We start from the raw sequence: 13,932 nt of genomic DNA on the forward strand, positions 1-13,932 counted from the left end.
ATATAAACATATACAGATGTGTGTGTATGTGCGTATTTATACATGTACATATTTATTTAGAATGAGGAAAACTGATAATCAACAATATCGATGACATACGTTGCATAATTATGAGGATACAATTTCACACAACTTTAACTAAGTAGAACTGAATATTCAACAAAGGAAAGTTAAGGAAAGCAGTAAAAAGAAAAGAAAAAAAAGATGACTTTTGTTGGATAACAATATTTTTGAATACCAAAAGTTACTTGAGAAAAAATATATGTATATCAAGAACGTTGTAAAATAATTTGACAAAGATTATCGCAAAACGTTGAAAACTATTATGTTTTGATGTTACAGTGTTCTCTGTTCGTTTTGATACCCGTACTTGATTCAATCTTCAACTTTCTTATCATCAGCTGCCATAGCATTATCTTATGATGTAAATGTTTACGTGTAGAAAAACCATGGTTTTATTCCATATAATCAAATGGTCACATTCACTTCTTGTTATTCATGTAACTGTTGCTGCAAACATTAGTAATGTGAAATAACATTATTAAAAATCCTCATTATTCATTTGTTTTTATTCCTGTTGTTTCTTTTTAAAACATTCAGTTCTTCCTTAAATTGATTTCTGCCAGAATTGTATCATATCAATATTTCAGTTATGTTTGGTTTGTTTATTTTAGAGCAAAGCCAAATTGGTCTTTCTACTGTGTCCATTGCGGGGAATCAAACCCCGGATTTTAGCGTTGTAATTCCCTGAACTTAGCGCTGTTCCAACGGGGAAAATTTCTCTTATGTCACTGGTATTATTGGTTATCACGTCATCTCATTACTGCTACAATACATATATATGTACTTATTCTGAAGAATGTACGAGATTCATAAATGTTCTCTTTCATTTTTGGTGTTGTCTAAAGAAGTTTCAGAAGTTTGATATGTTTAGTTTGACAAAAGCGGCAATACAGTAGCTGAAAGCTTACGTTTAATAAATATCAGCGTGGATTGAAAAACAAAAGAGTTATGGCTGTCTAACTGTCGCCTACTTGTTGAAAATTACGATAATCCTTTAAAATAATATACTAGGTGCTATTAATGAACACATATTCAATATTTAATAAACTTGTGATATGAAACAGACATGGATTTTTAACAATTCAGTCTGTAAATGAATATTCTCGCTGTATATAAAAGTTAGGATGTGGAATATTGAAGAACACAACGAATATTTCGCGGAAACTATTCTTCGTCCGTTTGATCTACTTCCGGCGGAAGAACTTTGAAACTTCCAGGCTATTTTCACCCGTACATATTCAGAATGCACGTGTGTAGCTACCAATACTGAGAAGAAAGTAACGATGCATTTTCCAACTAATATTAATAAAAATAAATTTAGACCATATTAGTGGAATACAATAACGATTATAAAAATCATTTAACCTTCAGATGCATTTTTATCACAATATTAGACCTATTGAATTATACTTTTACTGGATTTAGGTCTTTACTGTAATAAAAATTACGTTTAAAATATTGCTCAAAACGAGGTAACACGTATATGTATATTTTAATTGACTCAAATGCTCTCTATTAAAAACAAAAGTCAGGTTTTATATCAGTCGGACTAACAATAGCATCATTGCATAACCGTTGTCATCAATAACTAATTTTTTATAGTAATAACCTACTAGATAAGTTCCAGTTCTTATGTCACAGGTAAGTAGTTTCTCATTTATCCTTCCATAACATCTTATATTAATATTAGATACAAGGGCTATGAAACCTAAGACTTTGAGAAAACACGACTTAATCTTTTGTAGGAAAATGTATACCCCCCCCCCCACACGCACATATGGAACTTTCTAGATGTCTAGTATTTTTTGTTCCATCCCAAACTTACTATTCTGAAGTTCAATGATGGTAGTTTAGTTTCAATTCCTCAATTTTATGATTTGAGTCTCACTGATAATTAGTTGATTTCAATAACCTTATTGTAGCCATCTCTGAATATGCTAGTTGAATGATTTTTGTACTGATTTGAAGCTCAATGTTAATCAAGTTATTTTCTGTTCTATATGCAGTGAAGTTTGCTGATGGCTGTTTAACTTGTAATCTACCAACCCAATAATTCTAAGCTCGCTGATGGTTAGATACTTTCAGTAACTTGATCTTATCATTCTTCTACCCACTGATACAAAGCTAACTGGTTGAAGTAACATTTAATCTTTTAATTCTGCCTCAAGTTAATGGAAGTAAGTTGGTTTTACCTATCCCTCAACTTACTGCTATAAAGTTACCTTTTGGTGAGTTGGTTTTTACTCTTTCTTCAACTTTCGGGTCTAAAAACAACTTATGCTAAACTGTTTATCACCTGTTCCTTAATTTACTGATCTAAAAGTAGATTGGTGGTTTTTTTTTTACCCATTCCTAAATATACTGTCGGATTAACAGTACTAGACTGGATGGACAAGGTTCTAAAATTACTCACCTCTGTGAATATATATCTCACAACTAATGGAGAGTGAATTATAGGAAGATAGTAGTTATAGGATTTGTTACATGGAGAATTACAAGTTTGAACTTTGATAACTATATCTTTTTAGATTTAACTGTTTTAGAGACACCATTAACACTTTTAAGGATGCATCCTATATTATCTTCCTTAAAAAATAAATCGTTTGTGTTCAATTTAAGTTAATGTCTACACGAAATAAATTACAAGTTTTGAAAATATTTTATTACGACATAAGATAAAACTAGTACGTATTTTATGTTCTTTAAAATTCAATGATTTTTCACTATTGTTTTGAAATAAGAAAAGTAAAGTTGAGTAAAACAATGAGTTATTTGGTTATTTCAATACTAAGATATCACGTTTTTGGTTAAAATTTATGTGTATTTTATGTTTCAAATAGTAGATAATCAGGTACTTAATTTTTGAGTTATATTTGTAGAGATATGCCCTTTATAAATGATATCCAGAGATCTGAGTGAACATGAAAATCGGAGTTATCTTGATAATTTTTTTCTCATTAAACAATTCCGTGTGACTCAGGGGTAAGTTCGCGGATTTACAACGATGTAATCAGTAGTTTTATTATTCATGGTGGACAGAGCGCAGATAGCACATTATGCAACATTGCGCTTAGAAACAAATTAATTAAATATTAAGTCTTGAACTAATACCATCTATTGGAACTTTACCATACTAGGCTATATCATTTCTTTAGGTATTTCTTACTTGTGAACAGGAACAGACACTTACGAAACTTCCTGACTTCCTTAATCTTTCTGAATACATATACATGGACATAAGATAACGTAGAATAATATATAAACGTGTTTACAAACAAAATTTTCGTTTGTTTCAAGTAATTCTTAACAATTTTTGATAAGCAATTTTGTAAAGAATAAAACTAAAATTGTACGAAGATATAAATATGAAATGATAATGTTTTCTATTTCATTACAATAGATGTATCTTTCAATCAAGAGTGAGTTTTGAAACGACTTCTTTGTAATTTACTTGTTTGTTTATTAGAAACATTTAGTTATTTGTTTTTTAATGTAATGGGCTATCTGCTTTCTCTACCAGGGAGAGTCGAGCTTCATGTTAGCAATATATATATATATATATATTAAGCGAAAGATTACATTTTTTCATTTACTACTAAGCAGATCTTTAAAATAGATAGAATAAATATATTTTTTGTGGTAGTCAGTTTCATAAATACATATACTACATCGCTTTACTTCTGTTTGATAAACAGTTCTTTAACCGAATATAATTGGTCGCCCTCTTTATTGTTCTATGATAGCCAGGTATCGATAGGTTTTTGCTGTTGTTTTTATGTGATAGCCAATTATTTAAGTAAAGTATGTTTTATAAATACTTGCTTCTCTTCTCACAATAAAACTTTAAAGAAAACAAAAACATGTAGACTCAAACTACATTTCTTCTCATTTCGAAGTTGTGAGTTTGTATCTTGTTTATTACACTAGAATAATTTTTTTGTTTGTTCTTGAATTTTGTGTAAAACTACTCGATGGATGTGATAGCCGTTTCTGTTTTGGTAGTGACAGGCTAGAGAGGGTGTACTTAGTCAACATTACTGACCGCCAACTCTTGGGTTATTTATGACTAACGAATTGGAGGACCATCAGATTATAACGCCTTCCTGCCTGAAAGGCAACGAGTTTCGATCCCACGACCCTCAAATTGCGTGTCGATCGTCCTAACCAGCATGCCAGGCCTCCAATAACATTTAAACTCAGCCTGCAAATTGAATTGAATCGCGATTTGTTAAAATTGAACTTAATTTTTTATGAATATATAAAACCTGATAATTTTATTTTGTGATTTAATAAAACTTGAATCATTGTCCTGTACTGACATCTCCCCAATTTACTCATTGTCTTATAAAACTTTTGTGTTACTTAACTGGCAGACGTTTGAATAAATAATTAATATAATGTAAGAACAAAAAATATGTAGCACATAGCACGAATGCTACGGAAGTTAATATCATTATATCATACAAGATATAGTTAACATATGAATATTTATACAATATAAAATCAATTATCTGTTCCAATATTTGATATTAGATGCGATGGTAATTTAGGATTTTAGAATTGAAATATTATCCATTTGTGAGGTAAATGACATAAGCAAAAGTATAGATGGCAAAACTGTTTTATTTGTAAAAAACAGTGTATTAACGGACATGTGTCCTCATTTGAAGAGAATGATGAATATGACTGTCACAGAATTTCCTTTAAAAAATATTTAACCTATGAACTATCATTAGATTACCTCTCGGGAGATTTTACGTGATTACTATCATAATATTATACTTCTCCTGACGGAACAACTAGGAGAGTTATTTGTTTGTTAGTAATTTCGTACAAAGCTCCTAGAGGCAAGCTAGCTAGTTAAAATACTCACCGCCCACTCTTGGGCTACTATTGTCTGACTGAATAGTAGATTTAACCTTTACTCTTATAAAGCACCTATGGCTCCAAATGCGGAATAAATTTTAGAGCATTGAGACACGAACCGTGAATTATCGGATTCAAAGATCGGTCATGCTAACCACTAGAGCCACACCTGACATGATAGAAAGAAAAAATGTACATGTTTTTATTAAGATCGAAATTTATTTATATTGAAAACAAATTTTTGAGAGCATTAATTATGGCCGTTTTTCTCATTATGCTTTTTAGTTTTGCTGTTAGCCTGTAGATGGCGATATATATATATACCAAAATATTATTGTCTTCTTGCAAAACTCGAATTCCCTCCTCGTAATCATAATATTGTGGAAAATGTGTTAAACTTTTTGAATATTAATCACCGTTCACTTATTTTCATAACTATACAGTGATCATTGTATTAAAAACAGCTTAAATATTGTCAAAAGAAGCGATTATGTTTTTACCCAAGTAACAAGACAAAGCTAAAATAGATTGCTGGTCCTAGAGTGATCATCTTCCATTCAAGAATTACTCATTAATCTACTAAATAATTAAAACATTTGTTCCCACAATCTTTTAAGTACACCTTATTTTTTTACACAAGTACGTATTTCAACATATGCTTTATTTTTTCTGAAAGGAACAAGTCGGTCGACATCTTTTTCTCAAAGAAAAGGAACATCAACTTCACAAACAAAGAAGAAACCTCCAGAAGAAAACAAGTGTAGGTGGATTTTCACAAATACATGTATATATTATCCCTCGAATTGTATGATAACTTTCACCTAATGAATGGCTCAATGGTAAGTCTGAGGCCTTGAGCTTAACAATTACAAACAAACACTCCTAATAATAATATATTTTAAACGTTCAGTGGAAAAGAGAATTGATATAAAAAAGTGATAGCACGAGGAAGAGGAAAATCACATTCATGTTATTGTTTAGAAATATAAAAATATAGACTAGATAAAGTAAATATCATTGCTTCTTTTGTGTTGATTAATCAAGATAATATTGAAAATTACATCTTAAGATATTAAAGTGTATTAGGTGGCAACGTTAAGGTTGATAAGAATGACACAGGAATATTTTGTAAAATGTGACACATATTTTTTCAACTTTATTGGGCTTGACCACGGTCTACGGTCAGCATGCTGGATTGTGAATTTGAAAATTGAAACTCCACCTCCTGTTGCTGATAAAAAAAGAAAATGAAAAAAAGGGGCTTTGCTATTTGGGACACAGGTACCCTAAAAGAGTGACTGTAAACGCTCCTATTCGATCAGAGCTCGAAATTAAGGAGGGCTAGCGAAACTAACTCTTGTTTAGCTTTGCGCCAATTTCCGAACCAAATGAAACCATTTTTATTGTAGCTAAATTTACAGTTAAATTAATTTTCGTCCACGTTAAACTAGTTTCAAAGAATTCCACTCCTCATCAGTGACCCTGGACACTACCACCAATAAAATATCAGACCAAATCAAGCCTTTATAGTAGTGAGGTATTGAAATGGTGTATTTAAGTGTTTGACACTCACAAAAACTAGTCTGGTTCACAGACACACCCTCAATGAAAGAATAGACAATTCCAAGCTTTTACTTGTTGTTAAACAAATATTTAAACAACTCTATTCAATAATAAAACTCCTGATGGTTATTGGTTTTATGCTGATGAAACTTAAAATTAAATATATTTGTTATCAGATTGCGTCATTTTTTATTTGTCTGCTTACTGGAAATGCTACCGATAGAGTAAATATATCAAAATTTTTTGAAGTCTCATTTTAAAGTGTATTCGATTTTTTAAATTATTTGAAGATAGAATTCATCACGATACTCTTTTTTATAATTATGTTGGAATAACTAATTATAGTGTCAGTCAATCAAGTTTTTCTTGATAATATATGAGCTTGTACTGAAAAGGTATCTTGTAGGTGATTGGACATTAATCTAGAAAACATGCAGTTTAGATATTAAAATAATTTTTGTGCAGGTATTGGTTATTTATTACTTCATGAAGATTTAATGACCAATTCCAAAGTGTAATCGAATGGAACTAATTGCTGGTGATTTTTTTTATTATTCTTTAACTAAGGATATGAATCTTTGGAGCATTTATATTTACATGTATTGATACTGAAAGATGTGTAGATTTCTGTGAAACTTTCTTTTGAAATGACTCTTGGTCAAATTTTGGATGCTAGTTTTTTTTCTATAAGAAAATTTACCAATTTTTTAACACACCGAACAAGAGTCGACCTCTTATAATATCTAACTATATATAATTTCTTTTGATAAAAATATCATTTACACATCTTACAAAATAATTCATTGTGGTAAACTTAAATTATTATATTTTGGCGCCAAAGTTGAAAAAAATTGCACTAAACTGCTTTATGATCAGTATGATTCCATTACTTTTTGAGCCCCCATTGGCACAGCGGTATGCCTGCGGACATACAACGCTATAAACCGGGTTTCGATACCCGTGGTGGCCAGAGCACAGATAGCCCATTATGCATCTTTGTGCTTAAGCAAACCATTACTTTTGGACCCGATCCTTATTTTTTTACCTTCTTAGAGCATAGTTTTATTACTTTATTTCGCATGGTTGAAGGATTAACAAAAGTTCCCCATTAAGAAATAAGCTTCAAGCGTATACTAGGTTAGTGGTATGACCACTCCAACAAGCTCCCTTTGCTTTTGTTGTTATTTCACCATCATGGCCTCATACGCCGCGCTGTTGACGTGAAGCAGCATGATCTCAAGTTTTTCGCCATTTTGCTAGGGTTCAATGCCAAATTAAGCTTTTTATAAGAAAAGAGTGTTTAAGTTAACAATGAATTTTGTATTATACTTTTGCTGATATAAATGTCTCTGTTTGAAGAACCCATATGTAAATTAACAAAATTATCACTATGTTATGGGAGAGCTTTCATATTTATAAATTTATGAAGTTATATCAGTAGTCCTACTGGCTCTTCTTTTTTCTATTTTTCTCGTCTGTTTATGTGTAAAGCAAATACGAATATTATGAAAAAAAAATAGGCCTAGGCCTAAAATAATTAAAATATACCCCTGAATAAACGGTATAAATTACAAAAGACTTTCAGCTCTGAGCGCTATAACAATAGATAAAAGGCTGGTATTGATAAATTTAAAAAGTGAGATATAAAACCTAATACGTTAAGTTGAAAAAGCTATATTCCGAAGGACATCTTAGATCAGAAAGATATAAGCTTTTTATGAATACGATGAAATGATTAAGTGTTGGAAACTATTGATCTGATATCTTACTGACAAAGGCCCGGCATGGCTAGGTGGTTAAGGCACTCGACTCGCAATCTGAGGGTCGCGGGTTCGAATCCCCGTCACACCAAACATGCTCGCCCTTTCAGCCGTGGGGGCGTTATAATGTGACGGTCAATCCCACTATTCCTTGGTAAAAAGAGTAGCCCAAGAGTTGGCGGTGGGTGGTGATGACTAGCTGCCTTCCCTCTAGTCTTACACTGCTAAATTAGGGACGGCTAGCGCAGATAGCCCTCGTGTAGCTTTGCGCGAAATTCAAAACAAACAAACAATCATCATCTCCTGACTGATTTGAGGTCTAATCACAGTCTTGGAGTCAAAAGGTCAGACCCTTTCGTTTGATGTATTTGACTACGCTCAAGGTCTCACAGAGTAATTTATTATAATCCTGCCTAAAATAATTTCAATTTTAGGTTAGGCTGGTATAGGTCCTGATGAGTAATAGAATCGAATCGGGTATACGTGCGCCTCGCTCTTGATAATTCTGGTGCACAAAAATATAGCTAATAAAAAGAAAAAAAGGGTCTCATAAATTAGTTTATTTTATTCCTGCCTAAAATAATTTCAAGTGCCGCGGCTATTGAAGATTCCCTATTGTTCAGAGAATTGAAGGTTAGCTTGAATGATAAGTGAAGGTATAATTGCATTTTCTTTAACTGTTTAATATCTAAAACCTTTTGAAAACCTAATAAAATGCACACAAACATATCTGTGACAATTTAATGTTTTAACCTTCACTGCTATTATAAACTTAAATGTAAAAAAAAAAAACAAGTTTATTATTTCACTGTATTTTCATGACTTACAAAATATTAGTGATGAACTGGTTTCTTTGGATTTGTTGTCATTAAAATACTTCGGCTAATTACTTCAACACAGTTATGGTCTGCAAGTTCTTGAACGATTATACCTCTCTGTTCCACGTGTTATAACATGACACATTGTTCGGTGAGTCTGAGAATAGCAAATCCATCGAAACGTTTGATTAAAAATATACGGAGTGCGGGAAGGGAAATGCAGGACTAGCATATTATGTCATGCCCTCGACTAATTATCTCGTGGTCTCAATATAATAGCTAATGAGTAGGTCCACCGAGAGGTGGGGAGGGGTAGCCGGGATAGTTACCCCGGGGCTCGTAAAAATGGGCTAGTCCTCGAGAGATCACCATAATGACATGGGAACATATCATGCTGGGGATTATACTTCAAGTTTACTCAGGAGCGCATTTTGGCTCTCGATGGTCCTCCTCGTGAGTACAAGATAACAAGTCATGTGCACGAGATAATATCTGTCTCCTGCATATCCCTTCCCAGGCTCCGTACAAACCTGCTGCTCAACGGTTCAATTAATTTCCCGAAGTGGGTCGGACCGGTACGAGGGTGTACTGTACGTTAAGATTAGTGACACATTTTTTTATTTTTATCTGTCCTTCCTTTGCTCTTCTCTTACACAAATACACTCAAACGTTCTCGCTGGAGTATTTTGACTCCGATTTTTTGTTTGCGATTATAAAAGTTTCCTCAGACGCGGAATTCAGATTTTGCAAACATGTCTCCCCTCGGGGTTACTGCGCAAATCTGATTAATTCTCGACTTATTAACTGATCGTCACATTAAAGACTAAGTATCTGATGTACAGAAGGAAAAAAAAGGGTGTTTTTTTTTGTTTTATCACTTCGTTCCAGCACAGGGGCTGGCGGGCTATTAGAGAATTGAGCCTGTATTCAGCCGAGAGCCCCAATGAGACTCGTGAACTGTAGTACATAATACACGTGTAAGAGGATCAAATAGTACATGAAGACAGATTTGTGGATGAAGTTGTGATTTGTTGCTGAAGTTTATTCGTGTGTCAGTGACAGAATAAGATGATAAAGTTTGAAATAAAAGAATCATTTAGCTATCCGGATAAATATAACTGAGTAAATTTGGCATTGGAAGATCCACATAATTAAGATCACCGACTAGAAGTGACATAACATAAAAGTGCCGGATTACGATATTCCGAGACCCTAAGCTATGTCAAGTTTAAAATGACCCATACGATAAAAAAATGAAATGGAGTCATTTTCTTTTTTAGAGGCGACTAAGAGGCCTCATACACTGTGACGCGCTAAGCATTAGCTTATACCTTAATCCGGTACTGTAGTTAATCGTAGGACATGTTTTTCCAAAATTTGAAGACGGCTATAAAAAACAGTAAACGAAAAAACCCAGGTTGTATGCAATGCATAGTCGGACAAAAGACTTAAGTGTGTAAAAGGAAGGGGAAATTAATTCAATAAACTTTACAAAGCTGAATATATATATATATTGTTACGACAGCGGAAGTAACGCGACGCTGGGAGCATGCGCACTGCAGTTCTTAGAAGGATCGGGGAACCCACGAATGTCCCAGCGTTTGGTAGACACCCTCTTTTTTAGTATATAAGCTAGAGATAGATTGAAGAAAAATAATTGAGCCAAGCGAACAGTATGCAACGTAAGTAAAGTGTGTGAATCGCTGTGAATTAAAGCATGTGTTTATAAAAGTAGCTAAGTTAAAGTGACTGTGGAAATTCTTTGTATTGCAAAGTTGTATCAAGAAAAAATAAACTAGTTTTAATTAAGAAAGGGCTTGTATCACTGATATTTCTCGGAAAGAATTTCTACGGGAAATTAAGAAACAAGCAGATACATAACAAATTGGTGTCAGAAAGTGGGATAAAAGAAAAAAAAAGAAGAAGAGAATGGAAACGAGAAGTGGCAAATCAGACTACAGTTTAGCAGATTTGATGGCAGCAATACAAGAACAGCAAAAGAAACAAGAAGAATGAGAAAAGAAACAAGAAGAATGAGAAAAGAAACAAGAAGAAAGACTACAGCAGTGGCAGGCAAACCTGCAACAGTGGCAGCTCGAACAGCAAAATAAACAAGAAGAGAAATTACAACAGCTGTTGGAAGAAAAAGGAAAAGAGATTACAACATTTGTTGGAAGAAAAAGTAAAGAAAAAGGAAAAGAGACTACTGCAGTGGTAGGAGGAGAAAGAAAAGAAACAAGAAGAGAGACTACAGCAGTGGCAGGAAAACCAGCACCAGTGGCAACTGGAACAAGAAGAACGAGAAAAGAAACAGGAAGAAAGACACCAACAGTTGAGAGAAAGCCAGCACACACAAATAGAAAAGGTTGGTAAATTTCAATGTGAATTAAATACACTAAAGGATGATTTACTGTCTTTTACACAAGGAGGATATATTAGCCATGGACCTAATCAGCCCCAGACAATGGGAAGCCCCTTCTAGACCCCACAGCTAAACCATAATGCAGACATCTTCAGACCTGTCAGAAGTCACATTCAAGACATGAGTGTCAGCAATAAGAGTGATCTAGTATGAAGGAAGCCACAGGAATTCGATGGGAAGGCACCGTGGGAAGCATATAGAGCAAAATTTGAGCTCCTGAAAGAAATGAATGGATGGACAGAGAAGCAGAAAGCAGTGTACCTGGCAACGAGCTTTAAGGGACAACCACTGGAAATACTTGGACAGTTGTCAGCAGATAAAAGGCACAACTATAGAGCACTCGTAGCTGCTCTAGAACTCATGTATGGAACTCAAAATCAGTCCAAAGTTTACAGGGTTAGGTTTAGGACTAGAGTCCGTGCTAAAGGGGAGAGCCTGCAAGAGCTGGCACAGGATTTGGAAAGCATGGCACACAAGGTCTACCCAACTGCACCACCCAATGTCCTCAAGCTGTTGCTAAGGGATCAGTTTCTAGATGCCTTGGACAGTCCACAACTGAAGATACAAGTAAAGCAAGCACACCACTCTACTATGCAGGATGCAATGGCCAGAGCTCTTGAATTCGAATCCTACATTAAGTCCAGCACAGAGTTACCAAGGTTGGTACAGTCATCGGGATTCAAGGACAGAAGAGGGCAGCTTTTGAAGAAGTTTGAGGGACATTACTGGCACTGTAACAAACCTGGGCACAAGAGATCTCAATGCCAGCAACTCCAAAACAGGGAAGATGCCATGACAGGAAAGGCTGCTATCCAGAACTGTGGAGAGCAGGGACATATGAGGAGCCAGTGTAAGAAGAATACTACTAATAAGTCAGCTTCGGGAAGCCAGTAGTTGTTGGTGCTAAGGGACGCCCACCAACCCCCATTGTGAAAGTCCCAACAGCTAAGTGTAAAATGGCAAGCACACATAGAGTCTACGTGACAGGAAAGCTGGATGGCCAAAGGTGCAACTTTGTCATAGATTCTGCATCTCAGCAAACCCTTGTGAGTATCAAGATGATGGATCACAAAGGAGTACCAGAAGCCATACAGAAGCTCTGTGGTGTGACAGGACACTATACAAGGTTGTGGGGACCAGTGTGGGTAAATATTGAGCTCATGGGCATAAAGGACAGACAGAAAGTATACTTGGCTGACATTGAAGACCAATGCATACTAGGGTTGGACTACTCACTACCGAGGAAGTGTGTAGTTAACTTCGATAAAATGACGATTGGGAACAATAAAGGCCAAATTCCACTAAGTGTTGCTGCATCTGTTGATTTGCATGTCACAGCACTTAAGTCAACTACAATACCGCCTATGTCAGAGAAGAACATTTAACTGTCCTCTATAAGAAGGGCATAGTCCATTTGTCATTATCACAGGCTCTTCAGGTTAGAGAACTCTTGGCAAATTATGCAGACGTCTTTATAAAAGAAGATCATGACCTCGGCTGCACAGACTTCGTGGAGCACAGAATAAACACGGGCAATCACCATCCAATAAAGATCCCTCCGAGGAGAATAGCCCCAACAAAGCGACAAAAGATGGAGAAGGTCATGGATGGCCTAATTAAGAAAGGGATAGTCGAGAAATCAGATAGTCCCTAGTCAGCTCCCATTATGATAGTTCAGAAGAAGGATGGGACCCAACGTTGCTGTGTGGACTTCAAGGCTCTTAATAGTATAAGCAAAAAAGACTAATATCCACTGCCAAGAATTGATGATACTCTTGACAGCCTAAGTGGAGCCAGGTGGTTTTCAACTCTGGACTTAAAGTCGGGTTTTAAGTGAAAATGGCTGAACCAGATAAACCTAAGGCTGCATTTAGTTATGGCTAAGGTCTCTGGCAATAGTGTGTGATGCCATTTGGGCTCAGCAATGCTCCAGCAACATTTGAGAGGCTGATGGAATAAGTACTGGAAGGCCTACAATGGAGGATAGCCCTAGTGTACCTGGATGATGTCATTGTTTTTGCAGCAACATTTGATGAAGAAGTATTCCGGCTAAAGGAAGTATTCAAGTGTTTGAAAGCAGCAAACCTCAAACTTCATCCCAAGAAATGCCACTTGTTCCTGAAAGAGGTGTTTTATTTAGGTCACATTGTAAGTGAGCGTGGTATGCGAACTGATCCTAACAAGGTGAAAGCAGTGTGTGATTGTCCAACACCAGGCAATGTGGGAGAGTTAAGAAGTTTCTTGGGACTCTGTAACTATTACTGGAAGTTTGTGAAGGACTTTCCAACTATAGCTGCTCCACTACATGATTTAACAAAACATAGGCCAGAAGTTCGAATGGACAGTTTCTTGCCAGCCGACTTTCAAGACATTGATAGAAAAATTGGCCTCAGCTCCACTTTTAAAGCTTCCAGATCCCTCACTGCCGTACATACTGGAT

General features: G+C 35.0%; 1 protein-coding gene across 1 annotated transcript in view; it reads left to right on the plus strand.

Annotated features, from left to right (window-relative positions):
• LOC106459618 (ankyrin repeat and fibronectin type-III domain-containing protein 1-like) overlaps positions 1-13,932 on the plus strand; it is a 72,495-nt gene that overhangs the window by 2,133 nt on the left and 56,430 nt on the right. The window contains exon 2 of the mRNA XM_022386492.1: positions 5,606-5,689. Coding sequence (XP_022242200.1) covers positions 5,606-5,689 — 84 coding nt within the window. The remainder of the gene's footprint in view (positions 1-5,605; positions 5,690-13,932) is intronic.

This window comes from Limulus polyphemus, unplaced genomic scaffold (assembly GCF_000517525.1).
Source record: "Limulus polyphemus unplaced genomic scaffold, Limulus_polyphemus-2.1.2 Scaffold29, whole genome shotgun sequence".
Lineage (NCBI taxonomy): Eukaryota > Metazoa > Arthropoda > Merostomata > Xiphosura > Limulidae > Limulus > Limulus polyphemus.